Source organism: Rhinopithecus bieti, unplaced genomic scaffold (assembly GCF_001698545.2).
Source record: "Rhinopithecus bieti isolate Rb0 unplaced genomic scaffold, ASM169854v2 scaffold_11252, whole genome shotgun sequence".
In the NCBI taxonomy this organism is placed as follows: Eukaryota; Metazoa; Chordata; class Mammalia; order Primates; family Cercopithecidae; genus Rhinopithecus; species Rhinopithecus bieti.
The window spans coordinates 745,373-763,309 of NW_016806895.1; the positions used below are offsets into that span (position 1 = coordinate 745,373).

Genomic DNA, 17,937 nt, shown 5'->3' on the forward strand with positions numbered 1-17,937 from the left:
GTTCCCACAGGTGGCCAGGCAAATGCTGGAACCTTTGGCGGAGAGGGTCTGGTCTTGTCCCGCATCCCGCGAGGGTCCCCTCTATTTGGGGCCAAGCAGATCCGGGCGCTCTGGCCGCCCCTTGCGGCAGCTGGTGCGGCCTCCTCAGAGAGCTCGAGGCCGCCGTCCGGGACACCCCGCCGCCCCCCGCACCGCCGCCCCAGGGACTAGCCCAGCGGTGCGGAGAGGTGGGAGGCTGGAGCCTGCTGAGGTCATTTCCTGTGCCTCTCCGCGAGCTGCCTGGAGAGCCCAGCCCAGAGCTCTGCCTTTAAGGAGCGGGCGGGGAGCCGAGGGGAGGAGGGCGGCCGGCGGAGCGTTGAATGGGGCGCTGCAAGGCACGGCCGGGCTTTGTGCAGCGAGCCCGCGGGCGCCCCTCCCGCTCCAGTCTCGCCCCGCCCCGCCCCCCGCGACCTTTGCTGCCGGAGAGCGGAGAGCCGGCGGCCGCCTGGGACTCCGGCTAGAGCGACGCAAGGTCGGCGGCGGCGGCGGCCCGAGGGCGCCCGTGTGCCCGGTGCGCGGCAGGGACGGCCGCGAGCTCGCTGGAGGTGAGCGACCCGCGCTCTCGCAGCTGTGGTAGGCTGGAGCTGTGCCGCAGGGGAGGGCGTCAGGCTGCGCGCGGGGGACGGCCCCTCCGGCCGGGAGGACGATCCTGAGCAGGTGCCTCCCTACCTGGAAGCGAGCTCCCAGCGGCGGGTAGCGCTGGAGCTCGCGGCGGGTAGCGCTGGAGCTCGCGTCCGGCTTGGCGACCTGGGCGCCCTTGTGGACTCGCGCCGCGAGGCCAGGAGGAGCGTCCCCCGGGAGGACCTGGAGTTGGGGATCGGCCAGATTGAGTCGCTCCGGGGAAGGACCCTTGGAGCGGACGTGCAGGCTGCCACCTTGCTATCGGTGCTCGCTCCCTTTCAACCCTTCCCGCACCCCTCCCCACCTCACCTTAGGTTATTTCTTCTGTGATTTCTGAGTGTTCTCTTAGGGACCTTATGGCTCAGGCTCGACTCTTAGGAGCAGGTCAGCCAAGCAGAAAAGAAAACAGGTTGGGCGCCGAATGACACAGAGCATTGTGTCCTAGGAGTCTTAGCGAGGACTGGGTCGCCAGGAACCAGGGGACCTAGTGGGAGTGGCAGAAGCAGTAAAGACCCTCATCTGGAAGGAAACTGGGATTTCTGCCTGCTAGGATATCTCCTCTATAGCTTTTACTATGAATCCACCTCATAAAACTCTTCCAAGACAGAGCCTTGGTTCAGGTAAAACACTTGAAAGACCATTTAAAAAATTAAGTAGGAGAGTTATCAGTTCCTTCATCAAACTTTTTGGACTGTCTTCTATGTGACAGACACTGTGTATAGGGCTGGTACCATCACTTAACACTTTATAGAACATCGGTATTAGTGTTTCTGCATATTATTAGTCCCATTTTCCAAAGGAGGAAACTGGGACTCTGAAAAGTTGTGATTTAGGCCAGTTGCAGTGGCTCATGCCTGTAATCCTAGCACTTTGGGAAGCCAAGGCAAGAGGAGAGCTTGATGCCAGGAGTTCGAGACCAGACTGGGCAACATAGGGATACCCTGTGTCTACAAATAAATAAAAATTTAAAAATTAGCTGGGTGTGGTGGTGTGGGCCTATAGTCCCAGCTGCTTGGGAGGCTGATGATCCTGTCTCGTAAAAAAAAAAAATGTTTGTGATTTGCCACAGTCACATAGCTAAAAAGGAAGAGGCATAACTGAAACCTAAGCCTCCTAAATTCCTAACATACGGCTCAGTCCACTTCTGCCGCCTTCCCACAGACTGCTGAGGGCACCTACTCAGAGTTGAGCAATGGTGAGGTGCAGCCTGTGACCCCAAACTCACTGAAACTAACAACTAAGCTGAAAAAATGGGGAGCCTCTTCCGCCCTCTTCAGAAGTCATCAGCTGTAGGGAAGAGCATGTTCCTCCCATTCCTGATAGAAAAAAAAAATCTGAAGAAATGTCTGGCAATTTAAAGTGTATATATCACTTACCCCTAAGTTCCATTTTCTGGGACTTTATCCTTCAAATATACTCTGATGTATATGAAATGGTGTACATCATTGAATATTCATTGCAGCATTGTTTACTTTAGCAAAAGGTTGGAAACAATCTAGATGTCCATCAGATGTCATCTTATTGAAGATCTAGATGATCTTCAATAAGATCATGTAAAAGTCACACAATAGGATACATTAAAGCGTTACAAAGCGTGGAGAGAAAACGTGGCAGATGTGTATTTTGATGTAGGAATATCTCTAAGTTATATTGTTGAGTACAGTGTGTGTGGTGGGCCACTATTTTTGTGTGGGTGTGTGTATGCCACATACGTATGAATGCTTGTAGATGCTCTGAATATCTCTGAGAGAACACACAGAAACCCATAACAGTGGTTGCCTCTGGGGAGAACTATGGCTGAAGTACAGGCATGGGAAGAAGCCTTACTTTGCACTATATACCCTTTTGTTCAGTGTTCTAAAATAACTTAAAAAATCATGTGACCTCCTCTCCAGATCTCCAGAGTTAGATCTGGTAGTGAGCACATCTTTTTTTTTTTTTTTGAGCCGGAGTCTCGCTCTGTCGCCCAGGCTGGAGTGCAGTGGTGCAATCTCAGCTCCCTACAACCTCTGCCTCCCAGGTTCAAGCAGTTCTCCTGCATCAGCCTCCCAAGTAGCTGGGATAACAGGCATGCGCCAGTAATTTTTGTATTTTTAATAGAGACAGGGTTTCACCATGTTGGCCCGTCTGGTCGAACTCCTGACCTCAGGTGAGCTGCCTGCCTCAGCCTCCCAAAGTGCTGGGATTACAGGTGTGAGCCACCACGCCCAGCCCAGTGAGCACATCTTTGGGTCACATCTCCTCTTAGGTTCTAGATGCTATTGGTTTGCCTTTTGTTTGCAGATAACAATAACAGTCATTTATTGAGCACTTAGTGTGCACTGGGCTTTTGTAATATCTCCTTTAATTCTCAAAAAGCGCTGGCTGGGCACGGTGGCTCATGCCTGTAATCCCAGCACTTTGGGAGGCCGAGGCAGGCAGATCACGAGGTCAGGAGATCGAGACCATCCTGGCTAACACAGTGAAGCCCTGTCTGTACTAAAAATACAAAAAATTAGCTGGGCATGGTGGCGGGCACCTGTAGTCTCAGCTACTCGGGAGCCTGAGGCAGGATAATGGCCTCCCAGGCAGGAGAACTTGGGAGGCAGAGCTTGTAGTGAGCCGAGATTGTGCCACTGCACTCCGGCCTGGGCGACAGAGCGAGACTCCGTCTCAAAAAAAAAAAAAAGCCCTTCATGATGTGATATATGAAATGGCCATTTTGAAGGCCGGAAAATGGTTAAATGTTGATGGTTTCATATGGTTCAACCAAATATTATTGTCCTCCTGCCCTCAATTTCAAAATGGAACTGAGTCTCAAAGAAGTTAAGCAAATGGCTTAAGGCCTCAGGATTATTTAGTGCCTGAGCTCATATTCAAACCCAGGCCTGTCAGTGCCAGAGCATGGGATTTTAGGTACTAAGCTGTTTCTCTTTGCTGTTTTTGTTCTCAAGGAATGTTGGACCTGGTTGTCCTGACCCCTTCTTTTGGTATCGAGGTTCCTGCAGCCTAGGACATGCTCACCTTTTCTGTCTCCCCAGACGTTGTGTGGAATGTCATGTAGGCACCCAGCAGTGGCCAAATGGATGTTGTTAGCTTGATCAGATGACAATGCTGAGATCAGAGGAAGTTGTCCCTGTGTCTGCTCATGCCCTTCTCCCAGCCTCATCCCCAGAAAGGGGACACAAAACTGTTTCTTTCCCACAATTGACAGGTAGTCAGCCTAGTCTGGCAGAGCACTTTTAGGAGACAGTGGTAGCCTGTCACTAGCAGGTGGAAGTCATACAGATACTCACACTCAGGGAATGAACCATAGTGAGGTAACATGAGAGAGCCCGGTAGAAATTGTGCATATAACAGGACCTCCGTTGCCTTCCAATGCCTCCTGCATCCTCCACAAGATAGAGGCAATGAGCTATTTTGAGGCCTGTGGTGACCTCTGACATCTTTCTTTTAGGCTCCTGTATTGATTAGCTACCTTTGCAGGGAGCTACCAGGATATTCAGGCTGTAGACTTGAGCCTCAAAAGCCACAATATCTTTATTCATCTTTATATCCCCAATCTTGCACACAGGAATCACTTAAAAGTTGTTTGAATTAAACTTAATCTTGGGGTTGGGAGCGGTGGCTTTCGCCTGTAATCTCAGCACTTTGGGAGGCCAAGGCAGGTGGATCACCTGAGGTCAGGAGTTTGACCAGACTGGCCAACATGGCAAAACCCCATCTCTACTAAAAATACAAAAATTAGCCAGTGTGGTGGCATCTGCCTGTAATCCCAGCTACTCAGGAGGCTGAGGCAGGGGAATTGCTTGAACCCAGGAGGCGGAGGTTGCAGTGAGCCGAGATTGCACCACTGCACAGTCTGCCTGGGTGACAGAGCGAGACTCTGTCTCAAAAAATAAATAAATAAAATAAAATAAACTTAATCTTAGGCCAGGTGCAGTGGCTTAACACACTTTAGAAGGATGAGGCAGGTGGATCACTTGAGCCCAGGAGTTTGAGACCAGCCTGGGCACCATGGTGAAACCCTGTCTTTACAAAAAATATGAAAATTAGCCAAGCATGGTGGTGCACGCCTATAGTCCCAGCTACTTGGGATGCTGAGGTGGGAGGGTCACCTGAGCTTGGGAAAGTTGCGGCTTCAGTGAACCATGATTGTGCCACTGTACTCCAGCCTGGGCAACAGAGTGAGACCCTGTCTCAAAAGAAAAAGAAAAAAAAAAAGTAATCTTTGCATTTTATCAGTTTCTGGTCAAATCCTCAAACTTGTCAGAGAGATCCCAGGTCAAATTTGTGTTTTCTCTGATATAGGCTCTGAGTCTGGAGTCACCTAATGACTCCCTGTGCCACCTTCCCACTCATTCTACTCCCAGCCTCTGCCTCTGAGGCATATCCCCACTGACTGCTGTGGCATTTCAGTCCCGGGTATTGGAGGATTCAGGGTATGCCAAAGCAGGTATCAAGACTGTGGCAGTTTTCTGACTCATGTGCCAAGCAGTTTAGCAGACTGGGTGCCAGCAGAATCAAGAAAACTACGAGTTTCACAAGACTGGCCAAGAGCTGGTCATAATTTTAGCTGGGTATTGGGGACATAGGGACTTATTGTACTATTCTCCCTATTTCCAATGTGTGATAGAGCATTCCAGAATAAAAATAGAAAAAAAAATTGAGCTGAGTTTTGTTCCCAGCTCACTTCTCCTCTCTCATTTCCCCATTTATTTTTGCCATTAATGTATTTATGTTAGACTAGCCTGTTAGTATGAGATATCTGCTACCACTACTGAAGCATCATCATGGGAAGAGGACAGTTGTAGATGTTGGGAGATCAGGATTCTTGGCACAGTTCTGCTACTCTTTAGCTCTATGCAAGGCTCTAAGCAAGTCACAGATGTGATGAGTTTTCTCATCTGTTCATTGTGACTAATTGTGCTTGTCCTCCATCTCGGGGATAAAGAGAGAAATAACACACACGTCGCAATGCTTTGACAAGTTACAAACTCTACTGCAAATGTAAGGTATTCATTTTTGCTCATCCTTGTGCATTTTTATGGGAGCTATAAGTGCAAGGTGACTTAGCAGGTGAGGCTCAGCTTACTGGTATCTCCCTTATTTTATAGCTGTTGCTCAAACCACCTGCTTCTGTCGGAAGAGCCTCTGGGCCTTGGGTTTGGCAGCAGGCACCTTGCTCCTGATCTATTTCAAAACCTCTCTGCTCTCCTCACATGCTGAGGCAAGCCAAGCACGAGTCCCAACCTCCTCAGCAACTTGCCAGGGAGAGGATTAACCACACCACTTGATCAGTTCAGAACGATGATGTCACGGAGATGCTTGACTGGGGAAAGCATTCCCTAAACTAGCTATCATCTCAGATATCAGGGCTAGGCAGACACCAGTGACATATTTCCAAAGTACTTGGAGATTTTGATAATTTGGGTTTTCACTCTCCCAATAGAATCTAAGCAGCAGCTTTGACAATCAGTAAGAGGGAATCAATATTATTCACACTCTTTCAACTACACAAAAGGATTACGTTTCCCTTGCCCCTTGCTTTTTTGCTTTTACTGTTATTTCTTAGCCCTGAACTGAGTTGCAAGACTCCCAGGTCCTAGTCTCAGATCTGCTATTTTTCCTGTTTATACAAGAAAAAGCAAAATCCCAGTAAAGGACAAGGAAAAATCAAACATGAAGCCTCCCAGCCTTCTCTGAGAGCCTTACAAGGTTCTGTTTTGTCTTTTCAGCTGTGATCTTAGCTCAGAGAAGGTCATGTTTTGTTTTTGTCTTTTGTCTTCCTGCCGTTCCAGTTGGTCCTAGTCTTTTGAGATGGGGATTGCTGGGAGGTCACAATGTAGGGATTGTTTAGATGACAGGGCTGGGAGAGCAGTGCTGAAGTCATGTGTTCTGAGGAGCCAAGAACCGAGCTCACTTGGTCCATCAGTGGTTTAATTGTTGGGTCCTTCTCTGCAGGTCTTATTTTTTAGATGAAAAGTCAGGATACATGGTAAGTGTCAGTGCTTGGGGAGATTACGGTGTCAGAATATTTGAGCCCAAGGTGTCTTGGAAAATCTGGGATATAGGTTCATCCTTGTGCTAAGACTTCTGAAAGATCCTGGAAATGATTTCTGCCATTACCAAGTCTACCACACTCTTTGTGAAATTAGAATTCTTTTTATTTTTTGGATGGATAAAGAGCACAGAGTGGCAATGATCAAGGAATTTGGAACCAGAATCCCAGCTCCTCCACTAACTAGCTGTACAATTATCTGTAAATTACTTAGCTTCTCTGTTCCTCAATGTCCTCATGTGTGTGTGGAGGACACACGGTCCTCACCTATTGTTTCACAGATTGTTGTAAGGATTAAAGAGGCCACACATGCCTGGCATACAATAAAGACTCAATAAACAATAGCTACTTGTAGTGTATGATGGGAGAAAGATACAAATAAAGGTCACATGTGAGGGGAGAAGCACTATTGGTGATTAGCCCACCAAAGAGAGGCTAACTTTGCACTGTGGTAGTATCTGGCAACAGTACAGGATGTGGCTGGATTTTCTGAGGCCATGTGGCTCCTGAAGAAGGAAAAGGGGATTTTTGAAAAGCAACAAATTTTTATTATGGAAAATTCCAGGCATATATTAAAGTAGAGAGATCATATAAAGAACTTCCATATACCCATCAACCAGCTTCAAAAATTATCAACATTTTACTAATCCTGTTTCATATATCTCCTCCCCTACTTACCTCTTACCATGAAGTATTTTAAAACAAATCCCAGATATTATATTATTTCACCTGTATATCATAAAAATTTCTAGCAGATGACATTTAAAAATCGGCCGGGTGCAGTGGCTAACACCTGTAATCCCAGCACTTTGAGAGGCTGAGGCAGGAGGATTACTTGAGGCCAGGAGTTCAAGACCAGCCTGGCCAACATAGTGAATCCCCATCTCTACTAGAAATATAAAAAATTAGCCAGGCTTGGTGGTGCACGTCTGTAATCCAGCTACTCAGGAGATTGAGTCATGATAATCACTTGAAGCCAGGAGGCAGAGGTTGTAGTGAGCCAAGATTGCGCCACTGCACTCCAGCATGGCTGACAGAGTGAGACTCTCCCTAAAAAAAAAAAAAAGAAAGAAAGAAAGAAAGAAAAAAAACCCTAAAAAATTAACAATTATTCCTTAAAATCGTTGACTACTAGGGTGACCATGTGTCATGGTTTGGGACAGACCGAATTTATACTTTGTGGCAAGCATCATTCATCATAATGCCCTAGAAGGGGGATTTGAAAAATCCTGATGATGGATGTGTCTCCCAGGCATTCTCTTCTCGCCCTGCCTGTATCCCTCTCTCATGCACACTCATGCATCCTTCTTCCTTTTCTCATCCTCCATCCAGTATTTTTTCTCTAAATATGTCCAGGAGGCATCTGGGTGAATTCCCCTGGCTGGACATACTATAGGTGTCTACTTGATTTGTTCTGAATTTGTACAAATTTTTTTCCCAAAGACTTGTGGCTTTCTCCTGAGATTGCAGCAAAATATCTAGCAGTTTTCTGGTTTGCATCTTAGAACCTGAAGGAAATGGTGAGAATCTATTCCAAAGTGGGATGGATGATTCGATGATAACAGTGAACACAGTTGTCAAGGACATTCAAAGCATTATATTTTATTTCCATTTTTTTCTCATCTAACATCTTATATAAATGAAATAGAATAAGAAATAAACTGGGAACCGGGGTTCAGCCTCTAATTAGCGATGTGACCTTGGATGCATCTGTTACCCACTTTAAGCCTTCCCTAAACACATCCCTCCCACTTTTCCCAGCTCCCATTCCCATTTATCTGCATGTCACTTGGCAACTATGACTACACTGTAATTAGATTTTCGTAAGAGTTCCTTGAAAAACCCAAAGACAAGGAATTTCTCTTAGTTCTGTTTGCATCTCCAGTGCAGAGCACAGGGTCAGGCACATAAATAGCTATTTAATGGATAAGTTTGTTGTGTGGATAATTGAAAAACAAATGAGCCCTACTTTTCACTTCTGTCCAAATGAGACTAGGTTCTCCTTACGGTTTCTCAGGTTTCGCGGTTTCCTGAGGCTCTCAGCTAACTTACAATGGAGCGGGACATACTGAGCTGAGGAAGGCAGGAAGGGGCCCTGGGGATCAGTGACCGATTCTCTTCCCCAGCCCTGTTTTGTCTGTCCTTTGGTCCCCTCCCGTTCTTTCCCCACAGAACTCTTCCTCACACGCTTATTTATCTTTTCCTCTTTCTGCATTCTTAGGGCTCCCCGGAATAATCCAGAAGTCGATTCCATCATGGCAGAACTCAAGGTGGACGCGCGGGCCAGCGTAGACTGGCAGAAACGCTGCCTGACTCTGGAAACCCAGCTTTTCCGGTTCCGCCTACAGGCCAGCAAGATAAGGGAGCTGCTGGCTGACAAGGTGAGTCCCTCAGAGCGGGGAGCTGCCTCTCCGCACACAGAGGTTTATGGCAGGGAGGGCCGTGTGAGAGAGGGAGAGTTGGGGAAAGTCAACTTTCAGTAAGATGCTTTTCCCCACATGCAAAATGAAACCCAAGGCAGTTTAAGACCAAACTCTGAGCAGTTTACTAAGCTGTTATCTTGCTTGCGTCTTTGCTTGCTCATAAGGCACACCAAAGACTTGCTGCCGATCTTCTCGGTCCCCCATCACTTCCGGAGTCACCTGTGGCTGCAGCGGAGAGGTTCTATTATTCCCTTAACATTTCCTTCTCAGTGTGGGGAAGGATGGTGTTTCAGGAGAAAACAGAAATCTCTATCCTTCCTCTCACCCTTTGTTAAATAAATGAGCTACAGGAGGTGGTCTGCTTTCCTGGTAACAAGGACACAGGCTTTGGAGCCAGACCTAACTTGGCTCTGCCACTTACTGGCTATATGACCCCGGGGAAGACAGGGCCTTACCTTCACCTCTAAGACAGAAACACAAATATCTACTTCTAAGAGTTATTTTGAGAATTAGATCAGATCACATATGTAAAGGTCCTGACATAGAATAGGTCTTAAATGAGAATAATTATTTTATTTACAGGTTTGGGTGGGCTGGTCTGGGAAACTGACCACCTTTCCTAATGTTTCTGTGGGAAGACAACATTCTATTTTATTTTATTTAATTAATGTATTTATTTATTGAGATGGAGTTTCGCTCTTGTTGCCCAGGCTGGAGTGCAATGGTGCCATCTCAGCTCACTGCAACTTCCGCCTCCTAGGTTCAAGCGATTCTCCTGCCTCAGCCTCCCAAGTAGCTGGGACTACAGGCATGTGCCACCATGCCTGGCTAATTTTGTGTTATTAGTAGAGATGTGGTTTCTCCATGTTGGTCAGGCTGGTCTCGAACTCCCAACCTCAAGTGATCCTCACCTGAGGTGATCACCTCGGCCTCTCAAAGTGCTGGGATTACAGACATGAGCCACTGCACTCGGCTGGAAGATACATTCTAAACTGCTAACTTTCAGAGGCATTCTGCAGCATAACCCATCTAGAGAGTGAAGACCTGCATTTAAATTTAAATGAATCAATCATTATGTGTACAGTTTTGTTTATAGTATCCATCTGCTTACCAAACCCTTCTTTCATAAGTACAAAGGGAAAATTCAGCTCGCCCCTCTCCAAATAATGTCAAAGTCTCAATTAGTAAAGCCTGAATGGATGACCTGTTTTATTGATAGCTGGAGTCCAGCAGGACAAATCAGTGGCATCACCATGGCTAAGGGGAGTGGTCCTGGACTAGTCTGGACTAGAACTCTTGAACCTTGGGTCTGTTGGCATTGTTGTCTCCTAACTCAGACTTTGCAAAACAGAGATGTGCAGGGCTCCTGCCAGGTACTGCCAATAGAGGGGGATGGATATACATCAGGAAAGCACAGCAGACCTTAGACAGTGATTCTCAAAGTGTGGTGAGAACCGTTTGGCCAGAACCACCTAGAGTGCTTGTTAAGCATGCATACTCCTGGGTCCCACCCCAGTCCTCTCAATTGAAGTCTCCTGGGGGGTTGCTAATAATCTGCATGTTTAACAAGCTCCCAGAAAATGATTCTGTACATTAAGAAGTTTGAGAATCCTGCCTTAGGCTGTGGTATTGGGGGAGGGACGTGAGGGAAGGAAAGGATAAGTAGGGATTGACTCAGCCAGGCAGTCTGAGATATACCTCAGAGGGAAGAGACTTCTGTTTCTAGTAATATGGACAGCAAAATAACAAACAAACAAAAAAACCCCGCTATGAATCACCTGGAAATATTTAAAATATTCATGTAAATGAAGAACTGAGCACTGAAAAAAGTAAGAAACGTCCTCAGGTAACAAAATGAAGAGGGGAAAGCCACAGTGGTACTCGACTCTGACAGCTGATTGAGGGGCAGGCGGCGTGTGGCTGGCCTCCCTAGAGTAATGTAAGGTTTGAAGTTAAGAGTTTTAACATCTGTGGGGATAGAAACGAGGACTGGCCAGCTGGAGGCTGGAGCTGAAACAGACTTCTGCATAAAGTCAGGACTATTATTTCTTTTGATTAGTGTCAGTATGAACAAAATTTAAAAATAAAAAATGGTCAGGAATATTAAAGGACTTACCCTAAATAACAGGGTAGGCAAGAAAAGGAAAATCATTCACTGGCACAGGAGATAACAACAGCTTCTCCGACTTAGTTAAGGTTCTGGGTAGAAAAACAAGAGTAGAGTCTCCCCTGAGAACCTGACAATAATACTGGTTTAATGTTAGGATTTACACTACCTGTGTGGTTTAGGAAACTCAAGCTCTGGGCCACTGATACCGCTGGGGAGCCTGGTAGGGACAGAAACAAAACCTCTCTGGAGACAGAAGACCTTAATTCAGATCACACAGGATTCACACAGAAAAAAAAAAAAAAAAAAGCCTTAATGAAGAGGAATATATAATCAAAAATGACTAAATACTTGAGGAAATAATCTACAGTGAGTGAGTATCCACATACACAAAAAACAATTGGACTAGATCCCCAACAACTTCTAATAATGGAACTGTTGCCAAGAGACTATAAAATAAATGAGTTCAAAAGTTTTGAAGACATAACAAAGAAATTGAAAGCGTAAGACAAGAACAAGACACTACCTAAAAAGATCAGGTAGACTTGAAAACTAAATAGAACTTTTAGAAGCAGAAGTGTTTTCATTGAAATTAAAGTGTATTAATGGATAGATTAAACATCAGATTAGGCACCACGGAAGATAGACTTAATGGACAGGAAGACAGACCTAAGAAAATCTGAAAAGTTTCCAGCATGCTGCCTATAGAAATAAAGATACAGCGGCTGGGACCTGGATGTTAGAATGACAAGGTCCTATGTCTATCAAATAAGATTCCAAAAGTGGAGAAGAGAATGAAGGAAAGGTATTACTTGTGAAGAGACAGTGGCTGAAAAGTTTCCAAACTTGATGAAAGATGTGAAGCCTCAGATTCAGGAAACAGTAAGTCTAACCAGGTTAAGTTTTTAAAAATCATAGTTTGGTTAGATAATTGTTTGGCTGCTGTAAGAAAGAACCCCAAATAACAATGGTGTAAACCAGGCTGATGTTTCTTTCTTTCTCATGTAACCTTCCAGACATAAGCAGTCCAGCTCTAGGGTGATATCCTCTGGATATTTGAAGATGGGTCACCTGGTAGTCACATTCCAACCCCTTCCCTTTAAGTTAGTGACTCAGAGGTTTCATACCTTCCTTCCACTGATATCCCACTGGCCAGATCTTATTCACATGGTTATACCCAGCTACAAAGAAGGTTTGTACATTTCTACAAATAGAAATGCAGTCTTTATTCTGAATAACCATGCGCTCAGCGAAAAGTTGGGGGTTCTATTCATATGAGAAAGAGAGGATAGATAATAGGGAAAAACCAGCAATCTTTAAGTCTAGACTAATAGGAGGGATAACAAATAGAAACAGAGTATACATACCTCAAACCAGTAGAGTGAGGAAATGAAAAAAGGAAAGTCTATTAAATCCAGATAGGGACAAGAAAATAATATATCGAAAAAAGGAGTAAACAGAAGGGACAAATGAAGTGGCAGAAATAAATCCAAATATATTGGTCACAAGGTGACATATATATTACAGCATTGATGTATGAAAAATTGGAAACATACTAAATGTCCATCAACAGAGAGACGGATAAACATATTCAGTGTATTTGTACAGTGGAATACTACATTGCAATTAAAAATGAATCGAGTAGAACTACATTTGTAAGATCAGTAAATCTCAAAAATCAGCATTGAACAAAAAACATCTGAAGGATATATACAGCATCATACAGTTTATGTACTTCTAAAAACCTCAAAGACAGTACTGTTTATTGTTTCTCATCCCAGATCCATGCTCATGGATTTTATATATTTGGGAATAAGCATATGATTTAAACAGAACAAAAGCTCTGCTGCTAAAAAAAAGAAAAAAAGTTGAAAACACTGTCTTAGATTACAACAGTTAGAACCATTTAATGGCTAACCTGGGGGTTGCAAAGTCAAATGTTTACAGGTAAGCTAGATAAGTGAAGAGAGCCAGGTGGGTCCTGGGAGAACATGAAGGTACATGCTGAAGCCACTTATTGCCATAAGAAAATGTAACCCCGGGTTTTTTTTACCATATACAAATGAGGTAAAAATATAAAAACAGCCAAGTGTAGGGTCAATGCCAGGGGAAGGGGTAAAATTGGAGAGAAGTATGCAGGGCTTCAACTGTGTCTGTCATGGTCCATTTCTTAAAGATAAACATCAGAAGCAGATGTGACAAAAATTAAGGGTTGACAAAGCTGAATGGTGGATATATGGTTTTTTGGGATGTTTTTAGATAAAGTGACAAGTGACAGGTAGATACACATTTTTTGTTTGTTTGTTTATTTTGAAACAGAGTTTCTCTCTTGTTGCCCAGGCTGGAGTGCAATGGCATCATCTTGGCTCACTGCAACCTCCGTCTCCCAGGTTCAAGTGATTCTCCTGCCTCAGCCTCCTGAGTAGCTGGGATTATAGGCATGCGCCACCACACCTGGCTAATTTTGTATTTTCAGTAGAGACGGGGTTTCTCCATTTTGGTCAGGCTGGTCTTGAACTCCAACCTCAGGTGATCTGCCCACCTCGGCCTCCCAAAGTGCTGGGATTACAGGTGTGAGCCACCATGCCCAGCCGGCAGATACTTGTTTTAAAAAATTATTCTCCTCAGGCATGGTGGTGCGTGCCTGTAGTCCTAGTGACTCAGAGGCCAAGGTGCGAGGATCGCTTGAACCAAGGACGTTGATGCTGCAGTGAGCTGTGACCACACTACACTCCAGCCTGGGTGACACAGCAAAATCCTGTCTTAAAGGATATATATATATATACACTCTACATATTTCTGTTTGCCTAAAATATTTCATAATAAATGTTTTAGAGTGCCTCTCTACCCTATTCCTCAGGGGCCAACAGAGTGACTGGAAAGCCTTAGCCACATTATAAACACCATACCTTCTTTCTCTACAGCCCCTGGAGTCTGGGTAAACTGAGCTTTCATAATATTGACACCTTCTTGTCTTCAAATATGTCTCTGATCCTCATGTAACCAGAATGCCCTCACATAGAAATGTTAGGGGTGCATAGTGTGATGAGTCAAGAAAGGGGAAAGGCATAGACACGGCAGGAACAACTGGGCATGTGGGAAGGAAGAGGGGAGAGACACAGATCTGGACTAGGGACCATGGGGTGGGAGACTTAAGTAAAGAAAAGGACTGGGACCTTAGCCCGACACTGGACCCCTTGGCAGGAAATCTTAAGGCCACAAACACCATGTTGGTCAATGTCAGGATTGTGTCTGTCCTCTGCAATCATCCCTAAACCAGTAAGACAGGTCCAGCAATTCATGAGATGCTTTCTCTAGCAGAGCCAAAACAAGTTAAAGATCCCAGGAAGAGATGCCTTGGGTTTCTTAGGAGAGCTCCTGCTGGGGCCAAGAATCATGCCAGTTCCCACCTGCACTGGGAGAAGCCATGTCAGGCCAGCCCTCTCACCTACCTGCTCCTCTACCTCTCTACACAGCTGCCCTGGGACATTGCATGGGCAGATGACTGCAGGCTGCTCACTGCTGGCTGTCCTGCAGGGTGAGCAAAGCCTGGGTGCTTCTCTGGGGGCCCGTCTCTGCTTAGGCTCAGACCTGCCTGTGGGCTGCGGAGGCTTGGAAGAATGCCCTTCTTCCTACCTTGACACAGCCTACTTGCACCTGACTCCTTCGTACAAAATTGTCATTGTAGTCAGGGAATAATCTGTGCTAAAAAGAATTTTTTTTAAAAAAGCAGAAACACCAAGGCTCTTAGAAAATCGCTCACCTAAAGGAGAGAGAGCCGGATGAAGGGAGAGGAGAGTCGAGACTGTGCCTTTGCTGTTACACCTCTGGCTCTGGTGTGCTATTGCCATGGTTACCCAGCCTGCCCGAGCCACCCCATTCTGGAGCCAGGTTAGCCGTGGGTTCCCTTTCCTTCCAGTAGAGGAGGCTGACGGAGTGGTTAATGACTTGAGATTCACATCTTGCCCTGCTCTGCTCATCATTTTCCCTTGCTATCTTTCTTGGCCTGCTGGAGAAGCCACAAAGGCGATTCAGATCAATTTAAAAATTGATACTGTTCTGAGAGGCCACATAAATGGATATGAAAATGTGATTCTTCCTTGGACTTTTTCATTCTTGCTAAACCTGTTTCTCAGTTATCCTATCAGAAAAGTGGGAGTATAGTATCTATCCACAAAAGAGCATTGTAGGAATTATCATTATGAATTCATGACATCAATATTAGAATACAAGGTTTTTCTTTACTCCCTATCTGCTTCTTTATGCCAAAAGGGCTTTGAGTGTATTAATACAAGAAGAAATAGGCCAGGAGTGTTGGCTCATGCCTGTAATCCCAGCACTTTGGGAGGCTGAGACAGGCGGATCACCTGAGATCGGGAGTTTGAGACCAGCCTGACCAACATGGAGAAACCTCGTCTCTACTAAAAATACAAAATTAGTCAGGTGTGGTGGTGCACGCCTGTAATCCCAGCTACTCGGGAGGCTGAGGCAGGAGAATCGCTTGAAACCAGGAGGCGGAGGTTGTGGTGAGCAGAGATTGTACCATTGCACTCCAACTTGGGCGACAAGAGCAAAACTCCATCTCAAAAAAAAAAAAAAAAAGAGAGGGAAGAAATAATGTGACAAAACATATTCTGTTTGTAGCTTTAAAACTTCTAAATGAAGCAGCGTTTACCAAGTCCAGTTCCAGTGCAACCATGTGTACTTTCGCTGTATCCCAATTGCTCGCCAGTTTTACCAACCAAGGTTTTGGAGTATAACTCAGTTTTTGATCTACCTACCAAAAATTTGTAGTTCAGAAATTTTCTGAGTGGATAAATGGTTCCATTCACTCCTCTTAAGCAAGAGAACAATGGATGTTGCTCCTCCCACCTCAGATGGATTATACAGAGGCAGCAGTTCAGCTTAAGTGCCAGTCTCACAACATATGGGTAGCCCAGAAAAACATATCCTAAAATATCTCATACTTTGTGACAAGGCCAGGTACCATAAAAGGAGAATACAAGGATGAGTTGGAAGCATGCTGAAGTTTGCATTAAATCATCATGGAATGGGTCTTAGCAGGTCTCTGTGCTCACAAATCTGGTTTGTTTTGGGAGAAGATGCGTTCTAGGGCTTTTATTCTGTGGGGGGTGTGTGTGTGTGTGTGTGTGTGTGTATGTGTGTGTGTGTGTGTAAAAGAGAGATTTTAATTTTTTTTTTTTTTTGAGACGGAGTCTGACTTTGTCACCCAGGCTGGAGTGCAATGGTGTGATCTCAGCTCACTGCAACCTCCACCTCCCAGGTCCAAGAGATTCTCCTGCCTCAGCCTCCCGAGTAGCTGGGATTACAGGCACACGCCACCACACCCCACTAATGTTTGTATTTTTAGTAGAGACGGGGTTTCACCATGTTGGCCCGGCTGGTCTTGAACTCCTGACCTCAAGTGGTCCACCCGCCTCAGCCTCCCAAAGTGCTGGAATTACAGGTGTGAGCCACTGTGCCCAACCTTAAATTATTTTTCTAACCCCCTATTTTTTTTATAAGCCTGCCCTCCTGCTCGTCATAGTATTTCTCAGGAACCATGGTATGGATGAGTTCTGTAGTGCTGGTGAACCATTTGAGAAGAGGTGCTGATGGGGCTATGGGTCCAGGCTACATCCCTAAAGGAGTCAGCTTTGTTTTGCATTCTGTGGCCAGGCTACTGTTTCTTACAGTGTGGTCTGTGGACCACCTCCTTCATCCACAAGCACTTTCTTTACAAGCACTTTCTGGAGCTATGTCTCTGACTTGCTAAAGAAAAGCTCTGTGAGCAGAGCCAAGGAATCTGCATGGTGATAAAGCCCACGTGTAATTCTTATGCCCTTGAAAGTCTCTCCTGCAACTAACCTCTGCCATGGCCTTACCTCAGGCCCCATTCAGCTGTCTTTCTAGTGGATCCCTGGAGCCCCATGTGGCCCAGAGAGGTTCTGGGGTTGTGGGGTATAGTGGAGCCCATAGACAAGACTTGGAGCCCTTTCTCTTCCCAGCCCCACATTCATGTATTTTATATATTTGGGAATAAGCATATGATTTTAATTGAACAAAAGAGCTGTTGCTTAAAAAAAAAAATGAAAACCATTGTCTTTATATTTTTTATTTTTTGAGACAAAGTCTCACTGTTGTCCAGGCTGGAGTGCAGTGGCGCCATCTCGGCTCACTGCTACCTCTGCCCCTGAGGCTCAAGCAATCCTCCCACCTTAGCCTCCCAAGTAGGTGGGACCACAGGTGCACACCACCATGCCTGACTGATTTTTGTGTTTTTAGTAGAGACAGGGTTTCAACATGTTGTCCAGGCTGGTCTTGAAGTCCTGAGCTCAAGTGATCCACCCTCCTCAGCCTCCTAAAGTACTTGGATTACAAACATGTGGCACCCGGCCAAAACAATTGTCTTTGATAACAACAGAGTTAGAACAATGTAATGGCTAAACTGGGGGTTGCAAATTCAAATGTTTGCAGTTAATTTAGATAGATGAGACAATGAAGAGAGCACGAGGTTCTGGGAAAACGTGAGGGGAAGGGCTGAAGCCACTTACTGCTATAGAAAATAGAAAATATAATGCTAGTGTGGCCAGATCTTTTGATTTTTTAAGAGAAGGTGGAAATCAAGATGTACATGGAATCTGGATTTTTTCTTTTTTTTTTTTGAGACGGAGTCTCGCTCTGTCGCCCAGGCTGGAGTGCAGTGG

At 45.4% G+C, this 17,937-nt stretch overlaps 1 protein-coding gene across 2 annotated transcripts in view; it reads left to right on the top strand.

Moving 5' to 3' along the window:
- The first annotated feature begins 249 nt into the window (after positions 1-249).
- PLEKHH1 (pleckstrin homology, MyTH4 and FERM domain containing H1) overlaps positions 250-17,937 on the top strand; it is a 56,200-nt gene continuing 38,512 nt past the window's right edge. For both annotated transcript variants that reach the window (XM_017878594.1, XM_017878595.1), the window contains exons 1-2: positions 250-584; positions 8,922-9,081. In XM_017878594.1, coding sequence (XP_017734083.1) covers positions 8,956-9,081 — 126 coding nt within the window. In that variant the 5' untranslated portion in view covers positions 250-584; positions 8,922-8,955. The remainder of the gene's footprint in view (positions 585-8,921; positions 9,082-17,937) is intronic.